The sequence below is a fragment of the Sphaerodactylus townsendi genome, linkage group LG08, assembly GCF_021028975.2.
Source record: "Sphaerodactylus townsendi isolate TG3544 linkage group LG08, MPM_Stown_v2.3, whole genome shotgun sequence".
NCBI lineage: Eukaryota > Metazoa > Chordata > Lepidosauria > Squamata > Sphaerodactylidae > Sphaerodactylus > Sphaerodactylus townsendi.
In genome coordinates, this window is record NC_059432.1 from 7,895,154 (window position 1) to 7,922,832 (window position 27,679).

General features: G+C 48.1%; 1 protein-coding gene across 3 annotated transcripts in view; it reads right to left on the reverse strand.

Moving 5' to 3' along the window:
* Positions 1-27,679, reverse strand: part of PSD (pleckstrin and Sec7 domain containing) — a 107,078-nt gene that overhangs the window by 59,724 nt on the left and 19,675 nt on the right. For 2 of the 3 annotated variants that reach the window (XM_048505571.1, XM_048505570.1), the window contains exons 2-5: positions 24,777-25,854; positions 24,586-24,688; positions 16,152-16,626; positions 6,736-7,170 (exon numbers count right to left, since the gene is read on the reverse strand). In XM_048505571.1, the coding sequence (XP_048361528.1) occupies positions 6,736-7,170; positions 16,152-16,626; positions 24,586-24,688; positions 24,777-25,733 (1,970 nt within the window). In that variant the 5' untranslated portion in view covers positions 25,734-25,854. The remainder of the gene's footprint in view (positions 1-6,735; positions 7,171-16,151; positions 16,627-24,585; positions 24,689-24,776; positions 25,855-27,679) is intronic. The other variant, XM_048505572.1, reaches the window with a different exon arrangement.

The following is a 27,679-nucleotide window of genomic DNA, read 5'->3' on the forward strand; positions in this document are numbered from 1 at the left end:
GCATCCTCTGAACACTGCAGTGTGAACCCGAAGGTGTTGAACAAGACGGCATTCAGTGCCACTGGAACTCAGGAACCGATTCCAGGCCACTGCAGTAGTGGCAGAGATGGAAACATGAGAAAAAGACGGAGGAGGGAGGAGGAGGGACGGGTGTGACAAAGAAATAGCCCTGGGAGGAAAAGAGAAGTGTTGGCCATCGGTGACTCTGTGAGAAGAGATAAGGAGTGTCATGTGTCCAGGAGGCGTGTTGCGTGCTCCAGGAGAGATTAAAGATACCGCAGACCAGTGCCGGTTGCCAAAAACGAGTCAACGTACAGATCACGTTTGCGGGCCTGAACCATGAACAGCACCAAGGCTGGAGGGAACGGGGGCACAAATGGTGTCCTTCCCAGAAGAGGAAGAGGAAAGTGAAAGGAACAGAAGATAACAAGTGGGGGGGGGGGGGGCACAAAGAACTAGCAGAAGCAAGCAGCTATCCCATTTCCACCCCCCTCCTTTGCTTCCTCCCCTCTCCCCCGACTTCTTTCTGACTCTCACTTTTTCTCCCTCCTGCCACTTCTTTTCTTACTCTCTGTCCTCCATGCCTGTCACTTTCTGTTTCTCCCCCCCCCCACCTTCCTGGCCACCTGCCTGCCTGCCTGCCTGGCTCCTTTCTCCCCACTCCCTGCCCCATCAGCTGCAGCATCTCTCCCAGAATCAAAACAGACCTCCCAGCTACAGAGATTAGTTCCCCTTCGGGTTTCTAGCTCCATGTTGGGAAATTCCTGGAGATTTGGGGGTGGAGCCTTGGGAATAGGAGGTCTGGGGAAGGAAGCAACCTCCATGGGGTATAATGCCACAGAGTCCACCCCCCAAAGCTACCATTTTCACCAGGGGAACGGCCTCTGTCATCTGGAGTTCAGTTATAATTCTGGGTGATCTCCAGGCTTCACCTGGAGGTTGGCAACACTAACTCCCCTGGAAGAAACAGCTGCTTTGGAGGGTGAAGTCTGTGGCATTCTGAGGCCCCTCCCCTCCTCAAACTCCACCCTCCCCAGGCATCACTCATCGCAACCTGGAGTTGACAACCCAGCCCTCGCCCAATAGCCAGCCTACCTTTACCTGACCCTCTGCCTTAACATGTCCACCTTTCCACCCGCACAGCCTCCACCTTGGAAAAGGACAGTCTTTCCCACAGAGGGGACCAAAGTAGCTGGAGTTGGTCTCCTCCCCTCCTTTTCATCTGCACAAAAACCGTGTCAAATAAGCTCGGCTGAAAGCAGGTGACGGCTCCAAAGCCACCCAGTGAGCTTCTACGGCAAGGTGGGGATTTGGGCCTGGGTCTTCCAGCCCCTGCTCTGAAGCTCTAACTGCTCTAACATCACACTATCTTTCATGGGATGGCTGCCGTTGAACAGTCACAAGCAACAGACGAGGATGAACCGTCCAGTATCAACTCACTCAGAGGTGACTGCTCGGTCTAGGGTTGCCAACCTCTGGGTGGGTTCTGGAGATCCTCCAGAATTACAACTGAAACCCAAACTATAGAGATGTGTCCTTCTGAGGAAAATGACCACTCTGGATGGCATTAATACCCTGCTGAGGTTGTTTCCCTTCCCAAACCTCCCGCTTCCAAGGCTTCACTCCCAAATCTCTAAGAAACCTGGAGCTGGAAACCCTTCAGGCCTGGCCCTGCTTCCTCCTCCTCCAAATCAGGCCCAGAAAGAGCTCTGCCTTCTCCCCATTGCCTTTACTGGCAGAACAGTTGCCTAGCAACAGCCACTGAGGGAATCTGTTGCTTAAAGCCACAGGTTTTTATAATGTTCAGCTTTTTAAAAAATGTATTTCTTTTTTAGATTGTGCATTTTATTCAATCCTGGGGCTCTTTTCAGGTTTGTAGAAAAATCTGTCTTGCCAGTTCACAGCTCCAGTCACCGGATTTAAGCATCAAAGGATTTGGCTGACTTCATTATTGGAATATAAGATTGAAGTGAACCACTGGCTGCAATAGTGGTGCCAGCAAGAGTGATTTGGGTTACGGGACCATGGGCAGGATTTTCTAGATGACGACCTTCCAGCACATGACAGACTTCATCAATCAAGGTCAGGGAAGACCTTGTCTGGCAGAAGCCTGGGGAGATTCATCAGCAGGGCTTTACACTGACAACACAAGGGAAGGAGATGACCAGCCTAGGGATTTAAATGAAGGAGACAGCAAATAGCAGAGGCCCACCTGGGAGGGACAGGTCTAAGGGAGAAAAAGGTGGGGGCTTCAGGTGTTCACGTACCTGTGCCCAAAGTCAGGGCAATAAGAAGAGCTTGAGATCTGAATGAAAATAGAGGGATATAATTTGGTAGGCATTATAGAGACTTGGCGGGATGAGTCCCATGACTGGAATGTAGTGGTGGATGGATATGAAAAACTGAAAGGGTTGGAAAGAAGGCCAAGTGGCTCTGTGAGTGAGTTTGTGTGCAGGAAATACTGGATGTGGCGGATGACGACCCAATGGGAAGAATCTGGGTGAGGATAAGGAAAGGAAGGACAAGTAGTCTTGTGGCTGGAGTCTGCTCCTGGCCTCCTGGCTGGGGTGAGAAAGTGGATGTTGCCCTCTTTCAGTACTATGACACAGTTCTCAGGCAACATGACCTTGTTGATATAGGTGACTTCAATTTCCCTGATGTGTTCATAGGTCAATTTATTTGAGCCCCTAGGCCATAGACCCATTTCTAAAAAAACTTTGACAGCAAAGTGCAAACTGGAATTTTGCCACATCTACTCCACAGTTCTGATTTAGACCATTAACCTTAACTTCACAGCATCAGGAAAAGGGTGCGGGGAGACAACCTCCACTAAGCACCTGCGGTCAACAGCTACTTGACCTACCTGGCCTTTCCTTTTTCACACGGCAGGGGAAGCCATGAAAGGCTCGATCATACTTGTCTTGGTATTAACCAATAAGCAAGAACAGGCAGACGGGGTGAAGGTGGTAGGGGCCTTTGGGGGAAGTGACCATGTCCTCCTAGAATTTATTTTGCAATGGAGGGCCAAGAAAGTCCATAGCCAGATGTGTATGTTTAGTTTTAGTGAGGCAGATTTTAATAAACTCAGAGGTATGATGAGAGTCATTCCATGGGCAAGACTTCCGGAAGGGAAAATAACAAATGAGGGATGGGCTCCCTTAAAAGAAGAGCTCTTGCAAGCTCAAGCTTTCCCTTTCCCATCAAGACTGAAACATGGCAGTGGATCCAAGAAGCTGTTATCCCCCGCCCCCCCCGGCAGCTAAGAGTTCGTCTGATGAGGACCTACTCGAGGCAACTGTGCAGGAAGTTTTCCGGTCTCAGGCACCTGATTTGGAGCTTATCAGGAGTACTGGGCAAGATGCCAGCAGTCCTTCTGAGTCTCCAGACACTATGCAGCATTGCAGGCAGAAGCTGAGGTTGGCTCTGAAGGAGAAGAGATGGCCGGCTCGCTTGTAGTCAGCACTGTGCAGCAGAGCAGGCTGAGCCCTTGCAGGAGTTGCCCCGCACAGGTGTCAGGCCCCGCCATTCTGGGCCTGCCAAAGCGCCTGACACATGCCTGGGCATGCCTTGCGGTGGCTGGTCTTGCATCAGCCTTGCCCCAGGTCAGAGATTCAGCTTTCCTGTTTTGCAGCAAGGTAGTGAGTAGAGTTTAACAATTCCTCCTAATGTCTCCTCCTCCTAATGTGTCTACTGCAACTGTCTTCAACTATCCTTTCTAATGCTGATATGGGGAATGCAAGGGTGGGGGCTACAGGATTGTAATTGTAAGGTTTATATTGGGAGCCATGGAGCTGGGACCTCAGTCTCAGCGACCTGGCCATAAGGGTCAGACACTGTTTCAATAAAGCTCTCAAAGCCATTCTTGAGTCTTATTGTTGACTGGGGTACTAGGCCTTTACAATAGGCAGCCCAGATGGATTTAATGAAGAGCAATGAAGGCTGTTTTCCTTGACCCTGCCTGCCTTCCACTGCACTGTTTCCAGACTCTGCTTTGACCTTGGCCCGGCTTGTGATGAACTTGACTTCGGCTACTCACCTCCAATGTGTATGTTTCTTGGCGAGTGACTGTCTGGCTTGGTTGACCCTGCTTCCTGGACTCTCCCACTGGCCTGTTTCATCTGTGTTTGGGCTTTGCTCACTGTTTACCACCTTGGACTGTTGTAAGGGCAGGTCTCTGCCTCAGGCCCTGTGGCAGCTCCTGGCCCCTGAGCCTCCTCAGTGCTGGTATTGCTGTGGCAGTGCCCCAGCCCTGCCCAGTAGCCACTGTGCATGAACAGAGATCTCCATGATGAGCTAAGGAAGAAAAACAAAATGTTCACGAAATAAGGGACATACTTCTAAAGGTTGCTGGGCGCTGCAGGTCAGCCTTCAGAGAAGCCACCGCTCATAGTGAGCTGATGTTGGTCAGGAAGTTTCGCCGAAAGGAAAACTTTTTTCAGATACGTGAGGAGCAAATGCAAGATAAAGGAGGCAACAGGCCCACTGTTGGGAGGAAATGGAGAAATTCTGACAGGGAGAAAGACTCAGTGCCAATTTTGCCTCATTTTTTCCCTGAAGAAGAGAGCAGGCTCACATAGAGATGGTGGTAGCCAAGGTGTGGTGTCTGGGCTGCTGGTTGACATGGACAGAGGGGTCACTGAGAAGCACCTGTTTGCATGGGATGACTACAGGGTATGCACCCAAGAGTACTCTAATATTACCTCAGAGAACTTTCACAGCCGCTGTCCCTAATCTTCAAGACTTCTTGGAGGACAAATGTCACACCACAAGACTAGAGGAGGGCAAATGTTATCCGAGTCATCAAACAATGGGAAGAGGAATGACCCAGGAAACAATTCTGCCCTCTGTCCCAGGGAAGATCCTGGAAATTTTAAAAGGGTCAGTCTGTGAGCATCTGAAGGAAATTTGTTGCAAACAGGCCTTGTTTCCTTCTTTGACTGAGTGATGAGTTTACTGGATTGAGGGAATGCTGTCAATGTTGTTTAACTGGATTTCGGTAAAGCTTTTGACAGGGTCCCCGATGATGTTTTGATGGGTAAACTGGAGGGTTGGTGACTAGACTCTAGGATAGTTAGGTAGGTAGGGAACTAGCTTGGGAAACTCACCCAAAAATCATTGTCAACGGCATTTCATCTGAGTGGAGGGAGATGTCCAGTGGGATGCCACTGGGGTTAGAACTTTTCAATATTTTTATCAATGATCTGGGGGGGGGGGGGTCCATTACATTTGTACCTGATTCCAAAATGGGGGGAGAAGTGAACACCCCAGAAGACAGAGACAGAATTCATCGAGATCTGAACACACTGGAAAAGTGGGCAGATGTGAACAACAAGGATAAGGGCAGAGTTCTACATCTGAGTAACAAAAAATAAGAAGTATACATCATGAATGCTGGATCCACTACTGAGTAGCAGTGTGTGTGTGTGTGTGTGTGTGTGTGTGTGTGTGTGTGTGTGTGTGTATGTGTGTGTATGAACAAAATCCTGAAGGTATGAGTAGACTGTGATTTAAATATAAGCAGGCAGTATGATGCAGTGGCAAAAAGACTAATACCATCTTGGGGAATATCAACAGAGGCATCACATTCAACTCACAATATATTATAGTCTCACTATAGACTGCATTGGTCAGGCCACACTTGGAGTCCACATGCAGTTCTGGGAGCCTCATTTCAACAAGGACGTGGACAGAAGGTAGAGCGACGAGGATGATCAAGAGACTGGACCAAGCCCTGAGCGGAAAGGCCAAGGGGCCTTCAGGGAATGTTCAGTCTGGAAAAGAGGACATTGGGGGGGTGGGGGCGGGGGCTCATGATTGGTCTCTTTAAGGATTTGAAAGGCTGTCACTTAGAGGAGGGCAGGAGGCTGTTCTTCTTGGCAGAAGAGAAAAGGACTCAGAATTACGAGTATAGGTTATGGACACAAAGGTACTGGCTGGATATTAGGACTTCTATCTTTTTCCATAGTGAGAGTAGTTCAGCAGTGGAATGGGCTGCCCAAAGAGGTGGGCAGCCTTCAAGCAGCAGCTGGATGAATGCTTGGGAGAGGAGCTTTAGGCTAAGCCTGCATTGAGCAGCAGGGAATTGGATTAGGTGGCCTTCCAAATCTATGATTAGAATAATAGAGTTGGAAGAGACCACAAGGGCCATCAAGTCCAAGCCCCTGCCACGCACGAACAATTCTATTATATCCTTTTAGCTTACTACAAAGCACCTCGGGAGAGACACTAGTAAATCTGGAGAACAATAGCTGTGAACAAATGTTAAAAATAAATGCAAAAGCAGAGGGTACGTTGCTGACTGGGTTGCAACTTTTGAAACACAAGTTTGTGCATCAAAATTCAACCACAACATTTTGGAGCAGCCCTCATTATTACGACACAGGACACAACAGACACCAACACTCCTCCTTCTAGAAGATCATCTTTCAAGTTAGGAAATGTTTGCTTTCAAAAGTAGAAAAACTGAGTAGCAGAACATAGAGACCAGATGCATCTACACACAATACATTTATTCTCCACTCATTTGCACACATCCTCATCTACCTTGCTAGTTTTACAAGGCAGTAATACCCAAGAAGGATGGATGCTGCTGTATCTACATCTTCCACACACTCTGCTTCTGCCCTACCACAGTAGCAGAAGACTGACAAAACAGGATACATCAGCAACAGACAGGATGAAAGTCTTCAGTAATCAGGTGACAGGATCCCAGGAACATGCCATCCATTCACTCACCTGATGATGGAGGCCAGGGGAATACCCAAGCTATCCTCTGAGTGGCAAGGGCTCTTTTGGCCTTGTTGGGGGTCCTCTTCCCGTTCTGTCCAGGGGGCATCTGTGGCTGAACTAGTTCCAGAGTCTGGCTCCAGGAGGGCCAAAGGGGCAAAATTCTGCTCTATGAGCTTGGCACTGTCTCGAATTTGTTCTTGCATTTCTGGGGTAAGGGTAGGGAGGTCAAAGTTGAAATAAGTGCTGTTGTGGGTATGAACAGGAGAGGACAGGATGTCAATGGAATCAAGGCTGGTGTAGGAGGTGCCTTTGGCTCGGTGGGACTCCATGATGCTCTCGAAATGTTTGCTGAATGAATCCATCCCATCTTTGGATAGGCTGTGGCCCAGGAGGAAGGGCACTGGAGACTTAAGCAGCTCTTGTGTATGTCTGTCCATGATCCTGAGAGAGAGAGAGAGAGAGAGGGAGAGGGAAAGAGAGGGGGAGAGAGAGGGGGAGAGAGAGGTGAAACTTTTCAATAGCCATACCTTCCTCCTCCCCTCTCAGCCAGAAGAGCATCTCAGGGCTGTCCTACACTGACAGCCAACCCTGCCTCCCTTCCAAAATGAGAATAACCAGTTTATTATGTATTGGTGGCAAGGGCCATCAAATCTGAAGGGTTTTCAAGGCAAGGGACATTCAGAGGTGGTTTGCCCTTGTCTGTCTCTGTGAAGTGACCCTTGATGGTCTCCTACTCAAGTACTAACCAGGGCAGACCCTGCTTAGCTTCTACCATCTAATGTAGTGGTTCCCACTCTAGGATACACGTACCCCCAGCAAACAAGGACGTAGGTAAGGGGGGGTTTCTCAGGTTCAACCCCCATTACATGTTTGAAGCTCCGCCCCTGTTTTTGTATTTTTAATGTTTTTTGTTTTTTGCCTGCAAGGGGCACATTTTTTAGGCTAGCAGCACCAAAATTTCAGGAACTTGTTGGGAGACTCTCCTGCTGATACCACCCAGCTTTGGTGAGGGTTGGTTCAGGGGGTCCAAAGTTATAGACTCCCAAAAGGGGTGCCCCATCCCCATTGTTTCCAATGGGAGCTAATAGTAGATGGGGCTACCTTAGGTTTAGTGAAGTTTGGTTCAGTGGGTCCAAATGTATGGACCCACTGAACCAAACTTCACTAAACCTAGGTGGTATCATCAGAAGAGTCTCCTGCTGATACTACCCAGGTTTGGTGAAGTTTGGTTCAGGGAGGTCCAAAGTGATGGACCCCCAAAGTGGGTGCCCCCATCCCCCATTGTTTCCAATGGGAGCTAATAGTAGACGGAACTACTCTTTTGAGCGGCCATAACTTTGGATCCTCTGAACCAAACTTCACCAAACCTGGGTGGTATCATCAGGAGAGTCTCCTGAAGATACCCTGAAAGTTTGGTAGCTTAACAATTGCACCCATGACAGCAGGCACCACCCAAATTTCCCCAGATTCTTCTTTTAAATACACCCCTTTCGGCATGGACTTAAAAGGAGAATCTGAGGCCCCCAGTTTAAACATTGAAAGTGATGCTGTTTCAGGGTGGGGGATAATCCACCCCAAAACAGCATCACTTTCAATGTTGTTTTAATTGGGGACCCCAGATTCTCCCTTTAAGGTGGATTTAAAAGAAGAATCTGGGCTCCCTAATGTAAACACCATTGAAAGTGATGCTGTTTGGGGGTGGACTCCAGCATCACAGCGCCCGCCCATTGGGGGGAACTCAGATTTTGCACTGGGCTCCATTTTCCCTAGCTACACCTCTGCCTGGAGGGGAGGGCTGAAGGAGCTGCCGGCTGCCAGCTGGGAGCCCACCGGTGGGGGGCGGGGGGGCGGGCGGGGCAGGGGAGTCTGCCATTCCTGGCCTCAGAAAGCTGCTTTTATAAGCACTGAGGTCAGGGGTGGGGCTTGGGGAGGTGTGGCCACGCCCTGGGGATGGGTGGGGTCATGGCCCTGCCCCTAACCCCCCCTAAAAATCTATACCTGTGTCACTGCCAGCAAGTCTGGGCAGCTTTCCCAATCAATTGTGCCGGGATAGATAACATGTCTGTTTTTTCTCATTCAACTCTTCTATGATACCCTCAGCCAGCAAACAGCAGCGGTGGCTTTGGTGATGCTGGCTTTCAAAGGAGAAAAGCTCCCTGAAGCACTTCCACTCTGGGAAGACGAGCTCCATGATGCCTGCTGTGTTCGGCTCTGACACGCACCCAGAGGGCAAGAAATGCCCCCTCTCCCTTTTAGCAAGAGCAGAAGAGCAGGAGGAAGAAGGAAGAGAGAATCCCATCATGTCCCCACCGAGATTTGCCACGAGATTGGAAATCTGCCGAAACTGCCTCCACACAATGTTTCCCTGAAATGCCAGCATTGTGCAGCAGAGTGTCTGTGATCTGCATTTCCAACCAGTGTGGCGTGGTGGTCAGGGTTTTAGACGAGGGCCTGGGAGACCCACGTCTGACTTCCCACTCTGCCACGCAAACTGACTGGGTGACCTTCGCCAGTCATACGTTCTCAGCCTAACTGTCCTTGTTGGGTTGTTGTGAGGATAAAATGGAGGAGTGGAGAATGGCGTAAGCTGTCATAGGTCCCTATTGTGGAAAAAGATGGGCTATAAATGAGACAAACAAAGATATAAATAGACTCATCCCTCTCTTACGGCCCAAGATTGAGAAGGGGCCTTAAATGCCTTCTCGTCCACCGCCACCTCCTTCTCAGAGTAAGAAATCTGAAGCTAGAGCATCCCCTACAAGTGGCTGGCCACGTTCTGCTTGGAGACCTCCAAAAGGAAGAGTCCACCCCCTCCCCTAGGCAATTATTTCCATTGCTGAACTGATCTTCCTGTTAGGAAGTTTCTCCCAGCATTGAGTCATGGCCTCACGGATATACATTAGATGCAGTCCTGTCCTCTCCAGCCAGGCAGAAGACATCTTGACCTCTGTCAGAGATAATGATGGAAACCAGCAGGCCTGACAATTTGCTTTAGGATTCAAATGTGCGAAACATGTACAAGTTTTACTTTCTCTGCTATCAGCGTCTCATCCTTGGAAAAGAAATACTCAGAAAAATCTCTGAACAAATTGATCTAATAATTCACAGTTTTGATGTGTACATTTCTATGGGAAATGTCTTCAAAGCCCAGAGAAATGCTCACCTCATACTTGAAAGGTTTTGGCATGGGAATGAGATTCACACAACTGGATTGTGACGGAGTAGACAGGGGCAGAAAAGCCAGCATGTAAAGTGACAGGCTGGGAGTGGATCATGGAGTTTTAGGAGGTGTCAGAGTTCAGATGAGATTTGGAGGGGAATTCAACTCTGAGATCCAGAGGGAAAAGACACGTTTAGTGTCTGCGGAAGCTGGCGGGGACTGCTGGGGTTGCTGGCGGGAACAGAACATTGGGGTGGAGGAAGCATCCCTCCTCTAGCCAAGAAGGGGAATTTGCTTCTAGAAAGAGAAGAATTCCTAGCCCAGGTTCCTAGAGCAGAGCTAGTTTGTCTTCCGGACAGAGTGGGGAGAACAGAAGGAGCTGACAAAGTGAGAGAGTTTGTGTCAGAAGGGTGTGTGTGAATTTTACACTGCCTGTGGGAGGAAAATTCCCATTCCAAGTTCTTTAGAAGGATTTACATCAAATGCTGTGAAGGGAGCCTAAAGTTTAGGAAGTCTGAAGGAAAAGCAATCGGGAGAATACTCTGTATAGTTTCAAGGACCAGAATGAACACATGAACCTCACTTGAGTACTCGCTTGGGTTAAATCTGTGAAGCATCTTGAAAGTTTATCTTAAGATTAACTTATTTTAAAGCATTAAAAACTCTGTGACAAACTAACCATCAGCCATCTGTGCTGAACACTGAAAACAACTTCACATTTGTATATAAAATTGCTTCTTTCCTTGTAACCAACATTCCCTCCCATACAATCCCCCTGAAGTGTTCAGTAAAATTTTACTATTTATTGGTTAAACTTTGGGAAAGCCTCTTGCATGGTTATCTGAGGTAAAACAGAGAGAGGGCTGTTATGCATGCAATGCTTTCCTCGGGGCTCTTTGTTGCACAGTGGGGTTGTAGTGGGTTCTCCACACGTTTCTCCGCTTACATGTGAGGATGTACCCTACTGCCTACAATGCGGCTTGCCTGCTAATCTCTCCCAGGGTTTTTGCTTTTCCTGGTTCTGTTAACTCTGCCCATCAACTCACTCTTAAAGGCACACATCTCATCACAGCTGGTAGTCACTGGCTTTGTTAAACCCCAAAAACTGCTGTTATATAGATATTGCTGCTATTTTGATATTTTAGCCCCTTCCCAAAAATAATTCCCCCAAATGAAAGAAGCAAAAAACCTCCTTGGACCACACTCTACTGAAGAAGGGACTCATGTCCTAGAATAGATATTCTCCTCCACCACCACCCCTCGCTTCACACACACACATATACTTCCTACTGCTGCTGCTGACGCAAGAGGAAAGAGAGGCTTGTTATTTCAATATTCCTTAGTATTTCAATATTTCTGTGTTAGGACTATCATTATTTTGATAGATCTAATATGATACAAATGCTTGAAGTTGAAATAAAGTTCTACAAAGCCCTCCCAATCATCAGAAAGTAGAGCAGGGGAGGCGGGGTGGATCAAAAAAGCCCAAAGCAAAGAATAATGCAGGGTCATTTCTTTCATCTTCCCTGTGAAGCAGGGGAAAAAGTAGCTTTTTGTCCGCTCTTACAAACAGCCGAAATTATAGGAACTGCCACGAAGTGTGTGTGTGTGTGTGTGTGTGTGTGTGTGTGTGTGTGTGTGTGTGTGTGTGTGTGTGTGTGTGTGTGTAAGGTATCCATAACAGAAGCTCTGCTCCAAAAAGAATCCCCCCTCAGTGCGGGGCAGAGCTCTAGTGTATAGCTGGCCAGAAAGTGAAGGAAAGGGGGAACACCTTATTTCCATAAGCTGGTTTAGTTAAACAAGTGGTTCTCAATCTTCCTAATGCCACGACCCTTTAATACAGTTCCTCATGTTGTGGTGACCCCCAACCCTAACATTTATCCATTTTACAGATGGAGAACACTGATGCAGAGAGTCTTAGGTGACCCCTGAGAAAGGGTCCTGACCCCCAGGTTGAGAACCACTGAGTTAAACATTTATTTTAAAGAGAAAAAGGGGCTGGGGAACTGAAGAGAGCCCCCAAAAGGTTAAATAAACACACATAGAAAAGTTGATCAGGAGTGAAGAAAAGATCTTAGGAGAACGAGAGAATATTCTTGATGGGGAGCAGGGAGGTAGGAATCTTACCCCTTGTGATCCACTGCCTTCACATAAGATAGCCACACCCAAGACACCCCTGAATCTCTCAGATGTGGGCTGTGTAAGTCTAGCTAATGTTTCTGAAAGCACTTTGGTGAGAATATCAGAAATTGTATTTTCTGATTTTATTTACATATGCAAGCATATTTTGTATCATCCTTTCATATTTATCCATTTCAATAATGATTTAATGCCATTAAAGGTTTTGAACTGAATGATTAGATTGATTGAAAAACACACACCTTAAAAGATAAACTTGAGAGGTCTTTGGCTGGGGCACAAGGTTTTCACTTAACGCCTGAAATAAATAAACTTCTGACCTCATTCAGAGGGGTGTAATCTACAGAGATTGGGTGTCGAAGCAAGTAGCCATCTCAGTACAGCTTGTGATTTATAGTGGGACAAGCAAAGAGACCCCTCCTTAGTGCATGGTTTAAAGGGAACGCTTCTCTTATGGGTGTGTGTGTGTGTGTGTGTGTGTGTGTTAATTTCTTACACCCTCTTCCAAGTGACATCCCATCAGCTGTTTGAAAAGCTTGACTGTGGGGAAAAAATTAACTGTGCACATTGAACAGAATTTTCTTCCAAATATGAACACATTACTTTCCAAAAGAGGGTTTGCGGGGGTCACTTCATATTGCATATGGCACAAAGATCTGTGGGCTGACCGTAGAAGGGAAGAAGGCCTCTTTGGGCTGTACCCAGCTGCTTTTGTCTTACACACACACAAACGCATGCTCATTGTGATTCTTCCTCAGCAGGGACGGAATCAGGTGGGGATGGAGGCAATGCAGGACAGAAGGAGGCAATGCACACGTACTCCCAAACTGCAACACTAGAAGATGCAGTTTCATGAACAGTAAAACACACACACAAAGCTACACACAACAGGACTTTTTGCCCTGAGTGTCCAATCTCAGGTTCCTTGAACTCTAATTCTGTTATACAGAAAGTTAAACTGTGATCACTGCCTATGAAAATCTGCTTTATACCAAACACAAAAATAATAATCCAGATAATTTTTATCAAATGATGTATCATCGGTATTTGTTCCTGGAGAAATAAAAAAAAGGTTTAAAAATTGCGAACGTGGGCTGGAAATGAAGGGTCGTTTATGGTGGACATATGATAAAGTTAAAAAGTTCTGGATACAAATACATTCAATAATCCAGAAGATTTTAAAGACTAACAAACAAATGAAAGCAGAGGACTATCATTGGGTCTTAAGGACAAACAGTTTGAAATAATATACTTACGGAATTTTGTTTTTATATATTACACTGGCAGCAAGAATGTTATATGCACAAAAATAGAAAACTTCATCTATGTCCACAATAGAAGAATGGTTGGGGAAGATACTGGAATTAACTGAGATGGCTTTTCACTTTTCTCTGGGATACACCTCTGAAGATGCCAGCCACAGATGCAGGCGAAACGTTAGGAACAAAATCCACCAGACCACGGCCACACAGCCCGGAAAACCCACCAGAACCAGTTGAATCTGGCCGTGAGTTGAGATGGCTAAGTTTACTTTTTTGATTAGAGAAAATATAAACTTTATTCTGTAACCAGCCTTGAGTTGCAGCAAGAGAGGTGAACTATAAATAAAAAAAATAAGAAGTCCAAGGTTTCAGATTTAGTTCTTTAGAATTTTTCTTCTCAGTACTGAAAAGTGGCCCACAGCTTAAAAAAAGGAAGTAAACTGTACTGTGAAGAACTTTGCACCAAAATTCCAAAATTTTCCTCACATTTCTCACCCATAACCTTTGGCAATCAGGTTGGTTTCTTACTGTTTGTACCCCAGCACTGACCAGTCTGATATGCCTTTGGGGTTTCTCCCACATATATCTCCTCCTCCTCCTCCTCATTTGGGATTCATAGATCTCAATATACCAAGAGAGAGCAAGAGAGAGCCAGGATGCTGGGCAGGCTGATCTCTATGGGGGTGATCACACTCTGAAATTTCCTGCTCCCAGCAACACGTCAGACAAACTTCCATCTATAGCTTTGGGTGACAGGTAAATCAAGGCCTTCTGAGTCAGATCAAAATTCTTAATGCACTGAAGCCATTCCTGTTTTCATCAGTGGAGTTAAGATTGCTTTTGAATGAATTTATTTACTTTTTTCACTTGGAAATAACCTTGAATTTTTCAGGAGAAAACAAATCAAACCAAGCAGAAAGTATTCTTACATCAGCACAGAGCTGCACAGACAGAAGAAACCATTTTTTGAATAAGAAGGTGGAAGTCACCCACATTCCCCCTGGGGCACGGCCCCACAGCCAAGGTAATATACATTTAAAACGTATCTGCAACAGTCCCAGTGACAGAACAAGTCAGCAAGGCAGTGTGAGAACTTGACTATGGAGAGGAGGCCTGGACAGCCAATCTTTTAAAAAATCCATATAACCTACCTTCAGTCTCACATTAAAGCAGCAAAGAAAAAAAAGACCACCTTTATATAAGACAGAATTCAATTTATAATGGGACATTAGAAAGTCTTGGAAAATTAAGCGGGTAGACACAGAACAAGAGAGGAGGTGTAATCTGCAGAGGGTGCCCATCTATCTCACACGCAGAATGTCCCGAGAGTGCGTTTGAGGCGCTCAGCTCCCAAGGAACACATTTTCTCCTGTGAGACGATGGCAGATGACGCGGGGATGGTGGGAGACGCCAAGAGACACACAGATGGAATCTTCAGGGTCGTGGAAAAGGGTGCTCACAGCTCTTCTGCTACTGCAAAGAGTGAGAGGGCAGAAGGACGTACAAGGCAATAAAGGCGATAATCCTCTGCAGCTGAGGATATGCTTTCATAGGTATTTCTGGTCTCACTGTGGAAGATCTGATCATTAAAAACAGAGAGACAAGTTTGCAGTGGGCATCTTCATTGCATGACTACCTGGCGAGAAGATGGCTGGCACCCCAAACCAGACAAGGAAGCTGCTGATAGCACAAGGGATAGATCAACGTCTAGGTCTGTACAATGAACGCTAAAAGATATAACTGTGACATCCTGGAAGCCAAACTATGGTTGCTTGTTATGAGGCTGAAACCTAGATACTCAAAAGCAGGACAAGGGGAGAGGCTACACGGCCTTTTAGAGAAGGGGAAAAGGAAATGGCAGGGGGAAGAGAAAATGAGATGCCGGTCACAAGTGCTTGCTCACAGAACAGAACTACACTCTGTTCCAAGTAGGAACCCAAGCTTGGAGGACGTAAACCTGGCATCAAGGGGGTTTGGGGGCTACTGCCAAACTAAGTGTACAGGCATTCTGAGGTATCATCTTCTGCTATAAGGCACTACCCAGGCTCAGGGGTATCCCATGTCCCTGGGTGCACGCCATTTCATCATGTGGGGGGGTGCTGGCCACCAACTGGGTCCCTGCGCACAGCCTCTCTCATGGTACGGCAACCTGGCCGGGGCTCAGCGGCTCCCCCTGCACCGAGGTGCCATTCGCTGGCCAAGTCGCCTACCATCAAGCCCCGCCCCCAGCATTCCTGCAGGCTGGCTCTTGCCCTCCCCAGGGAGGCTGGGGAGCCGGTCATGCCCCAGGTGCCATTTTCGCCCAGTACGCCTCTGCCCAGTCTGTTCACTGTATCCTTCCCAAATCAGTGTCTTTTTCTGCCGCCTTCATGGGCCAGCATTTGTACAGGCATATCCAGTTACTTTGGCCCCATCCCATTACAGCCCCTTCTCCATTGCTGCCTGTCCAGGCCTCTTCCTTTCTTCCCCTCATCACCCATTATATTTCAGTTTCAACTGGAGAAAAAACTGGAGGTTTTTTGTTTGTTTTTTTGTTTTGTCTTACTATACAAAGTACGATTTAGTCCCACAAATTTCTGAGAGTACAATAATAACTGGAGAATTGTGGGCAGCACCACAGAATAGTCAAAACCATGGTCATATGTCTCCCATCACACAAAACCTCACTCAGTGCCGCATCCCGTTGGCAGCTGACATTTTCCAGATGACCCCAGCTGAGCCTGGCCTGCCTTTCCCAGATCACAATGTGTAATTGTCCCGCTAATAAAGCCCTCTGTTACTCTCTGGACCACTGCAAAATAGGCAACATTGCTGACTGCAATTATCGTGCTGGATATGGATCATACTAGAGACACCCTCACCTCTCTGCTTGCTGCTGTATGGCTTCAAACACCTCATCATCTTCATTGACCTGTATCCCATTTCTCAGACACTTGGCATCATTCTCCAGGTTGTGCTGAGTAAAAGGGTCCCCCAGAACAATGCTCGCTTTCCCTAAGGTTCCTGTGAAACTATGATTGCTTTCGCTGTCCTTCTGACTCTCAATGGCAGAATCCACTTCTTCCTTCTCAGCCAGGATATCATCAATGTTGGTCTCATGGTAGCACCTCAAGGGAACACAGTCCAGGTCAGTCTCAGAATACTTCACTGTTCTCCGAATGATTCCCGTTTCACAGTTTGCTGGCTTTGGACTTCCTGAAGGATCCATCTCAATTTCAACCTCCACATGACACAAGCTACGCTCTGGCCCCAACCGGTCTTGCTTCGGTTGTGCTGGGCGGCTGCATTTCTCGAGGACTGGAGATTGAGGAACAGGTTGCTTCTGAGAGGGCATCCCTAGAACAGAAAGACCCCCTGGTTACAAAGGCCCCCCAACAGAAGCCACATTTAGATGTGGGTGAGGCTTTGCATGACATGCATGCCACTCCACTGAAAATATTAACACCTCACCATTCTAGCTTTGTTTCTGTGGAGGCTTATAACCCTAAAAAGCAACTAAGAACATCACCAAACACCAGCTAAAATGGAAAAATAAAAATAAGTCAAAACAGCATCACACTTAAAATTGGGACAATTAAAATTGGGACAACCTTAAGAGTAATCAGCATAACATCAGAAACAGCCTTCTGGGTACTCTTAAGGTTTTCAGAACATTACAGCAGAATCCCAAAGGTGTCAAGCAAGATGGCATTCAGTGCCATTAGGAACTGATTCTAGACCTTTGCTTTGGCGGAAGAGATGGGGAGACGGACTGCACAGTAAAAGAGAGACTAAAAGTGCAGGTTTGTCTGAAGACAGGATGTTTTACATATCAGAGTGTGGAATAAACTCCTCAGGAACATGGAAGCACTCTGATTGGGTATGCTCAATATGCTCTGATTGGTCTAGTGACCAGATGACTCAGACAGGCAGGAGGCTTTGTCTCTGGCAGAAAGAGTTTGAGTATGCTCTTGGATTCTGATTCTCGAGAGTGAACATTTATTGCCATAACTGTGTGTCACGGCTCTGCTCTAAGAGTGTCAGTCAGCACAAGCTATGGAAGCAAATAACGCCAAGACAAGGAGAACAGATTGTTTTATTTAGGGGGCAGACTTGCCACAAGTGGCCATGAAGGTAAACAGGGATAGGAACAGATCTTCTGGGAAAGAAAACGTGAGATTTATGTTTCAGTTGGGTAGCTAACAAAGTCAAGGCTGGGTGTGTCTACTGTGAAAGGGTACCAGCCTGTTAGGACCCAAGGTCTGTGTTAATCCATTAACTAGTAACATCAGTAACATTAAACTGTACCATGTAAAGTAAAAACTTCTAGAACATCTAAGCAAGTGAAACATAAAGCCTAATTAAGATCTGGCCAGAGCCTGAAAACCAAAGTCTAAGTTGAAGTTGTATATAGTTATCTCTGACTACATTTAAGCTTTCTCCTATCCCATCTCATCTGTTTAATAAATTTTATTTCAGTTCACTGAACCTGTCTCATTATGATTTGGTGCCTTGATAAGGGGACTTGCCTTAGGTTAAATAAAATGATTCTTCCACCTTCTGAGTTTTAGGGCTGAGCAATACAGTTATAATCATCTCTCGCTACCATCTGAAACAGCTCACTCACTAAGAAAAGGCGAGAAATCTGACCAGTTCAATCAGATAGAAGCCCTGCTGGTGGAAGAATCACAAATATAAGCAAGATAGGAGGAAGTCAGGTGGAGAAGAAATGGCACTGGGAAGAAAAGGAGATATATATATATATATATTGTCACAGGTGACTCCCTGCTGAGGGGTTTGGAACATCATGTGTATGGGCCTGGTCCCTGACCTGAAGGTATGTTGCTTGCCAGGGGCAAAAATAAGATATTGTAGATTGGATCCCAAAATTGGTCTAACTCACAGATCATCACCCATTTGGGACCTAATGACATGGCCATGAACACCTTCAAAAGCATGAAGGCTGAATATGAAGGTCTAGGAAGGAGGTTGAAGGCAATGGGGGCACAGGTGGTGTTCTCTTCGATTCTTCCTGTCAGAGGAAGGGGAACGCGATGGGAACAGAAGATATTGGATGTGAACCACTGGCTGCGATGGTAGTGCTGCCAGGAACATTTCGAACTCTGGAACCACAGGCCAGATTTCCTGGATGATGACCTTCTACATGTCGGACTTCGTCAATCAAGGTCAGGGAAGAATGTGTTTGGCAGAAACCTGGGGAGATTCATCAGCAGGGCTTTACACTGACAATACAAGGGAAGGAGATGACCAACCTAGAGATTTAAATGAAGGAAAGAGCAAATAGGGTATGGAAGGACTACTCATTAAATTTATAGATGATCCCAAATTGGGGGGAGCAGCAAACACTCCAGAAGACAGAGATGGAATTCAACAGCATCTGAACACACTGGGAAAGTGGGCAGACGTTAACAAGATGCAAATCAACAAGGATAAGTGCCAAGTTCTACATTTTGGTAACAAACATTAGGAATACACATACTGGACGAGGGATACACTATTGAGTAGCAGTGTGTATGAACAAGATCTTGGGGTATGGGTGTTTGGGTATTAGTTAAATATGAGCAGTCAGTGAAATGCAGCAACAAAAAAAGCTAATGCAATCAATGGGTGCATCAACAGAGGCATAACATCCCAAATGGGGAGATGTCATAATCCTGCTGTACACCACGTTGGTCATGAGGCTTCACCTGGATTATTGTGTGCAGTTCTGGAGGCCTCACTTCAAAAGGGATGTGGACAGGAGGGAGCGGGTGCAGAGGAGAGCGACGAGGATAATCTGGGGCATGGAGACCAAACCCTGTGAGGGAAGGCTGAGGGGCCGGGGAACGTTTAGTCTGCAGAACAGGAGACTGAGGGGGAATATTTAAGAATCTGAAAGGCTGTCACTTAGAGGAGGACAGGGAGCTAAACTTCTTGAGTTCAATAAGAGAGCAGCAGTGGTGTAGTGGGTAAGAGCAGGTGCATTCTAATATGGAAGAATCGGGTTTGATTCCCCACTCTGCTGCTTGAGCTGTGGAGGCTTATCTGGGGAATTCAGATTAGCCTGTGCACTCCCACACACGCCAGCAGGATGACCTTGGGCTAGTCACAGCTTCTTGGAGTTCTCTCAGCCCCACCCACCTCACAGGGTGTTTGTTGTGAGGGGGGAAGGGCAGGGAGATTGTCAGCCCCTTTGAGTCTCCTACAGGATAGAAAGGGGGGATAGAAATCCAAAACTCTTCTTCACTCTTCTTCTAATGGGTTTAAATTATGGGCAGAAAGGGACTGGCTGGATATTAGAGCAAAATTTTACAGTCAGGATTATTTAGTCAGTGGAATCAGCTGCCAAGGGAGGTTGTGAGCTCCCTCTCATTGGAAATTTTAAAGTAGGGGATTGGGCCAGATGGCCTGTTTGCCCCCTTCTAACTCTATGATTCTATGAAAAACAAAAAGGAGTAGAAGTTTCTTTAATGAAGAAAGGAAAACAACATTTGAGGAAGGGGAGACTCAGAGCAAAGGGGAATGGTTGAAAAGTGAGCAACTGAGTTTATCCAGCTTCTAGCCACGAGCTAAAGACATTATTTTTGGCATGTGAAGTCTAGTGCTGGCCTCAAGGATGTAGGTAAGGGGGGGGTTCTCGGGTTCAACCCCCCCATTGCATGTCCAAAGCTCTGCCCCGTTTGTGGTTTGTTTGTATTTTAAAGTGTTTTTTGGTTTTTGGCCTGCAGGGGGCACATTTTTAGGCTAGCAGCACCAAACCTTCAGGCTATCGTCAGGTGACACTCCTGATGATACCAGCCAAGTTTGGTAAAGTTTGGTTCAGGGGATCCAAGGTTATGGACCCTCAAAGGGGGTGCCCCATTACCCATTGTTTCCAATGGGAGCTAATAGTAGATGGGGTTATTTTTATTTATTTTAGAGTTTTTTATACCGCCCCACCCCCGAAAGGTTACCATTTTGAGGGTCCATCTCTTTGGACCCCCTAAACCAAACTTCACTAAATCTAGGTGGTATCATCAGGAGAGTCTCCTGTTGACACCAATTCAGGTTTGTTGTTTAGCCGAACGTTAGCGGACTCCCAAAGGGTGCGGCCCCATCCCCATTGTTTTCAATGGAGCTACTAGAAGATGGGGTCACAATCTTGAAGGTCTACAACTTTGGACCCCTGAACTGTGAACCCCTCACTCAAATCTAGGTAGGTATCATCAGGAGGAGTGTCCTGTTGTACCACCAAGGTTGGTGAAGTTTGGCTCAGGGGTCCAAAGTTATGGACTCCCAAAGGGGTGCCCATCCCCATTGTTTTATTGGGAGCTAATAGAAGATGGGGCCACCTTTGAAGGTCTGGCACAGACCCCTAGACAAACTACCAAACCTGGAGTGGTATCATCCAGGAGGGAAGTGAAAAATACAAGATACCCTGAAAGTTTCCAGGTGACGTGCCTAACTAACAATTGACCCCTGACAGCAGGCACCACCCAAATTTCCCCAGATTTAAAGGGAGAATCTGAGGCCCCCAGATTAAACCTTGAAAGTGATGCTGTTTCAGGGTGGGGGATAATCCACCCCAAAACAGCAACACTTTCAATATTGTTTTAACTGGGGACCCCAGATTCTCCTTTAAGATGGATTTAAAAGGAGAATCTGCGCTCCCTAATTTAAACACCATTGAAAGTGATGCTGTTTGGGGGTGGATTTCAGCATCACAGCAGCCACCCATGGGGGGCCCCCGCAAACCTCAGGTTTTGCACCGGGCTCCATTTTCCCTAGCTACCCTTCTGCCTGGAGGGGAGGGAGAAGGGACTGCTGGCTACCAGCTGGGAGCCCAGCCAGTGGGGGGGGGGGCAGGAAAGGGAGGTCTGCCATCTCTGGCCTTGGAGAGTTGCTTTTATAAGCACTGAGGCCAGGGGCGGGGCTTGGGGAGGTGTGACCACGCCCCCAGGGGCAGGTGGGGGCGTGGCCTTGCCCCTGAACCCCCCCATAAAAAATCTATACCTACGTCACTGGCTGGCCTACCAGTTACGGGCACGTTTTGATGAACCAACCGTCTTTATCCTTCTCACCCCTCTAACACTAAGGCGGTAGCATAGGAACCACTGGCAGCAAGTGCCCACATGACCAGACAGGAAGAGCCATAGTTACGGCCTCATGGGGCTGGGCAGGACAGGGAAAGAAAGGAGGCACCTGGAGGAAAGACTCCCTTGTGCAGAAAAGGAATCCTCTCCTCTCCACTGACCGATCCTGCCTCACCCTCCGGCTGTTTTCTGGAGAGGGGAGAGCCACGGGCTTCGTGTTCTGGGCACGCGTGTGTGTGCTGCGAGCCCTTCCAGCAAGCAGCCCTTATTTGCTATGCAAAAGCTAAATTCTCCCTTTTTACAGAAAAAAAAAATCAGTCCGTACGGTTTTGTGGTACCCCACATAAATGCCACCCTTGGTCAAGCTAATTAAGGGGAATATTTTTTCCTCCTAGAGGCAGCCCTCAACAGAGATGGTTCCCAGGGGGCTGTCCTGCCAGAGGAGAGGCTCAAGGAACCACACGGTGGTACGGAAACTCTTAAATATCTCAGAGAGCTTAATTTCAAGAAGGCATAAACCTAGTAGTTCACTCACTTATTAGCGGTGCCACCAGTGAGAATAGAGGGTGAAAAGGTTGGTGTCCCCCCCTTGTGCAAGTGATAGAATTAGGCTAGAAGAGGAAATAAATACCTCAAGAGTGGTGGTGCCCAGTAGCTTGAAACCTGACTAATCCAATTCCTTCCTCACCTGGGTCAAACAGGGGAGCTTGCTGAACCTGATTTACCAAACATCCCCTTGTATATTGCCTTTGCTGGCATCATGGGAAATAGAGGAAATATTGCGAAGGGCTCTTCAGCCCCCAGCTCTCTGACAAAACACAGTGGTGCTGGAGAGCATGAGGCAGTCTGCTCAGCTCACAATGCCTCTCATTTTCCCAGTGACCCAGTTCTGTTCAGGCTAGCCATTTCTTTCTTTGACACACACACACAAGCAGGAACACCTGGCTACTTTAAATGAATTCAGATCTCCCAGGAGATTAAAAGAACTGGCAGAAGTAATCTCAGAACCACTTGCTATAATCTTTGAGAACTCCTGGAGAACAGGAGAAGTCCCAGCAGGACTGGAGGAGGGCTAAGGTTATCCCCATATTCACAAAGGGGAAAAAGGAGAACCCTAATAATTCCTGTCCACTTAGCCTGACATCAATACCAGGAAAGATTCTGGAGCAGATCATTAAACAGACATTCTGCCAGCACTTAGAAGGCAATACTGTGATCACAAAAAGTCAGCATGGGTTTCTGGAAAAACAAGTCATGCCAGACTAATCTTATCTCTTTTTTTGATAGAAAGACCAATTTGGTACACGAAGGGAATGCTGTGGACAGAGTACCTTGATTTTAGTAAAGCTTTTGACAAGGTGCCCCATAATATTCTTGCAAATAAGCTAGTGAAATGTGGACTAGACAATGCTACTATTAGATGGATTTCTAATTGGTTGACTGATTGAACTAAAAAGCGCTCATCAATGGCTCATCTTCATCCTGGAGAGAAGTGACTAGTGGGGTGCCACAGGGTTCTATTCTGGGCCCAGTGCTATTCAATATTTTTTATTAATGACTTGGATAATGGAATAGAGGGCATGTTAATCAAATTTGCAGATGATACCAAAACAGGAGGGGTAGCTTATACCGCAGAGGACAAAGTCAGTATTCAAAATTACCTGGACAGATTAGAGAGCTAGGCCAAAACGAACATAATGCATTTCAACAGAAATAAATGTAAGATACTACAGTTGGGCAGAAAAAATGGAACGCACAGATACAGGATGGGTGACACCTGGCTTGACAACACTACATGCAAAAGGTATCTTGGAGTCTTAGTAGAACATGAGTCAGCAGTGCGATGTGGCAGCCAATAAAGCCAATGCGATTCTGGGCTGTATCTAGTATAGTATAGGAGTAGAGTATAGTGTCTAGATCAAGGGATATTCTGCATTGGTTAGACCTCACCTGGAATATTGTGTACAGTTCTGGGCACCACAATTCAGGAAGGATAGTGACAAGCTGGAACGTGTCCAGAGGAGGGCAATCAAAATGGTAAAAGGTCTGGAATCCATGCCCTACAAAGAGAGGCTTAGGGAGCTGGGTATGTTTAGTTTGGTGAAGAGAAAGTTAAGAGGTGACATGATAGTTTAGATATTTGAAGGGATGCCATGTTGGTGAGGGATCAAGCTTGTTTTCTGCTGCTCCAGAGACTGGGACCAGGAGTAATGGGTTCACGGTGGAGGAAAAGATCACCTAAACATCAGGAAAAACTTCCTGACTGTCAGGGCTGTTCGACAGTGGAGTGTGGTGGAGTCTCCTTCTTTGGAGGTTTTTATCCAGAGGCTGGATAGCCATATGACAAGAGTGCTTTGATTGTGTGTTCCTGAAATTGCAGGGGGTTGGACTTGATGGCCCTTGGGGGTCTCTTCCAATGCTGTGATTCTATGAAGTGATCTGGAGTTTATTCCTCTGAGCCCAGTTATAATGTTTCTGTGTTCATCTTTGCAAGGGTGAAGTCTAGCAATGCTGTTCAGCATGAAGCAGCAATGCAAGAATGTGATCTAAGGATCTGGCTCAATTGGCGAGCTTCCTCTTGAGCCACCAGGGAGGAGTTCCAGTCTGCCATTCCGCACAGTGGAAATCAGCCCCGCCAGCGGCCGACCGCCCTCACAAGGATGCACTGGACAAGGACAGCTTCTGACTCCTCTGTTTTTTCCTTCCAAGTCACTCGGCTGGATCCTGCTGTTGTTCTACTACTCTGCTGTGTCATTCTGGAAGCCTCCCTCCAACAAAACTCTGATGGAAGTGACCTTTGGAACACTTCCACATAAGAAAGGTGAATGCCAGAATCCACAGTATCTCACCCTAACCTGCCTCTCGGTGGTGTTGCTCTGAGGTTGATGTGGGTGAAGAGAGAATGCCACTTTGGGTCCCTGTTAGGCACTTGGATCAAACTTTAAAAAATCATCCCCAGGACCAAAATGCACCTCTTTCCCCAGCTGTGCTTTTGATTTTTTTCTTTGTCTGCATCCATTCTGAATTTCAGGACAGCATGACCAACACGGCCGTCCACTGACAGGTTATCTAAATACTGCAAACCCTCCGGTTTTGGCAGGGTCTGGATGGGAAAAGTCTATTCCTCTGCTCAGCTTCCAATGGCATCTCCAAATACAGGGAATCCTAACAAGATGCCAGTTGTCCAAGGTGAAGACGCCGTTCCCACTCCACCCCCACCCCATGTTTTAGCAGCAAACATTACCTGTCCCAGGAGGGTCCAATGAGCCATAGAAGAATTCCCACTTGGCCTTGGCTATGCGCTGCGCATGAGCAGAACACTCACGGGAATATGCCCACGGGCCTCCCTGCAGAAGGAGAGAGAGAGGAAGAGCTTGATCAGGGGTCTTTGGAATGGGCAGGGGGGCCACGTTTCTGGCTTTCTCTGTGCAGTACCTGGGATTCTTCACTCTGTGGACCTCTCCAGAGCACCGAGAGATCCCTGGCAGGGCTGCTCATCCCATTGGTGAGGGAGCTGGAGAGGCAGTGAGCAGCCAGAGGGCGAAGGAGGCTCCCGTGGCCCAGGCTCAGGGAGGAGGATTGTGCGCTTGCAAGGAACTTGCTTCCCGTCAGAAGGGGGTCTGAAGCAGAAGTTTCCAGCTTCAACTTGTGACTCAGGTGCTCCTGGACTTTACTGCCAAGGGCCAGTGCGGCCTGTTTGCCTGCAGGCGCTGTGGTGGAGCTGTCTATCTTCGACCTGGCCTCCTCCTTCACAACGTGAGTGGCAGGCGCTGGGGATGTGACCGCTTTGTGCTGTGGAGAACACAGCTGCTTTGGGAGAGTGGGGCAACCATTCCCCTGCTTGCTGGGGCCACAGGCGAGGGCTTCCCCCAGTTCCAGGCTCCTGCTCAGCCCCTTCTCCCTCTTGGGCTCTGCCAGGGGGAGGCCGTTCAGGGTTTTCACACTGGCCTTCTCAATAAAGCGGAAGGTCACCACGGAGCTTTGTCCACCAGGGACCGGGGCCACCAAAGGGCTGCGGCTACCTGGAGAGCCCAGGGAATGGGACGGCTTGCTCCTCAGTGGGGTGCATGGGGCTGTCACTCTCCCTGAGCTGGGGCAGCTGCCATTGCCCAGGCAACTCATCTCGGCCACTCTGTGGATGAGGGAACCGGTGCTGCTGTACATGCCCAGCTGGGACCACCTGGCTTCAGGGGTCAGCCCCTTGCGGAGAAGGTGGAGCCGACCAGCATTCAGGTTGGGTGTGAGGCAGGGCTGAGGGCTGAAGGCAGCCAGGTCTGCATTCTTGGACGGTGACGGACGAGGTCTCCTCTCCAGAGCTCGAGGGAAGTGTTGAGGGGACATCATACGGTCTCCCTCAGGGCGGAAACACACAACGGCCTCCACTTGAGACATCCTGGGGGAAAGCAAAGGCTCAGGATTGCAGCTGGGAGGGGAAGGACAAGGACAAGGAGCTTCCCAGACACTGCTAAGATGTAAAGCCAAACAGAAGCGACGACAGCACCCTCACGTGGCCCTGAAACAGAGAGCAGAAGGTCAGAAGTCAGTCACTCTGAGACACAGCGACTCAAAGAAAGAGCACAGACACAGACCTTACACTGCAGCTGCCTAGAAATCATCTCACAGCACATACGGCCGTGCGGACTTTCAATTTCACACAGATTTTTCCTGTGAAATGTATGCAGATTGGGTGCTAGGCTACAGTCCACATTCTGCATCCCTTTAATCAAGACTGAACCTCTGCTGTAGAGGCGCCACGTTCTCCAGGGACCCCAGTCCCCAGCCGCCATCCCTCCAAGAGGGTGCAGTAACACCACTAGCACCCTTCCCTTGGGCACTGGGCTCACTGTGCAGCCTTCATCTAGTCACTCTCTCTCTCTCTTGGTCTAACCAAACCCATTTCATGGGATTGCTGGAAAGTTATGAGGAAGAAGAAGAGTTGGATTTATATCCCCCCTTTCCCTCCTGCAGGAGACTCAAAGGGGCTGACAATCTCCTGGCCCTTCCCCCCTCACAACAAACACCCTGTGAGGTGGGTGGGGCTGAGAGAGCTCCGAGAAGCTGTGACTAGCCCAAGGTCACCCAGCTGGTGTGTGTGGGAGTGCACAGGCTAATCTGAATTCCCCAGATAAGCCTCCACAACTCAACTGGCATAGCTGGGAATCAAACCCGGTTCCTCCAGATCAGAATGCACCTGCTCTTAACCACTACGCCACAGAAATGGCGCATGTCACACTGAGGTCCTTGGGGAAAGGGCTGGATAAAGATGTATGGCACAACCATTCCATGACACGAATGGCAAACAAACAAAACCAGAGACTGGGAGCCCCCCTGTGCTTGCCCCCATCCCCTGCCTGCCACCAAGCGGCCTTCTGGCACATGCAGAGCCAGGGATCTGCAGGAGGCACCAACGGCTCTTTGCTGCCCACCCAGCCAGGGCTTCTTCAGGGCAAAAGCAACAGATGCTGCACCTTCTCCCCTGGCTGCCTGGAAGTGACAGCCCAGCAGCAATTTACACCCACTGCTGACTGCTGCCACCTTAGACAGCAGCAACTGAAGCCCGGGAGCCAATCCGGGGCCGTGTGAGCACTCCTCGCTCCCACCACTGTATTCCAGCAGGATAAATTCTGGGCAGCAGCTGGGGCCCTTCGCCCTCTGCACGGCCTCGCTGCTCTTTGGCCCTGCATTTGCTCCCCAGAAGTGGAGAACAGGACAGCTCCGCCTGACTGCAGGACCGCACAAGTTCAAACGACCACCCTCCAGCTTGGCACTTTCAAAGTAGGAAGGACCCCACACTTGTCCCTGGGTCCTCATTTGGTTTCCCACGGCGTAGCTGCCCTAAGATGGCCTGCAATTCCCAGCCCCTCGATTCTTTTAAGGTTGCACATGGCACCCGGCAAAACCTCTTGATTTTTTTGGTTAAAGTAATGGTCTGTGGGCTGTGTGTGAGGCGGGGGACTAGGAGGGGCCTTTTCCCCAGCAGACCCCACCTGACAGGTGCCTGGGGGATCCCGGTGTGCCTTGTTTGCTGCGTCACACAAAGGACTATGCAGATGAAACAAAAAGAGCACAACCCTTGCAAAGAGCCACCAAGGGTCAGAGGCCTACAGGTGTGTCCTTGTGCAGAGGATTCATACATGAACCAATCAAAGCAGGTGCCACTACTTTTCATTCACTGGGTCCCCATGCAATGCCTTGTGCAAGCTGCATGTCCAGTGCAAAGAGTTTCCTTGCCAAATCTGCCCCCACCTGAAATCCCCCCCCCAACGCCCTCTGGTCCCAGACCGTGGAAGATCGTTTGCTTCAGCATCCCACAGTCCAGGGGTAGGGAGTGACCTGCT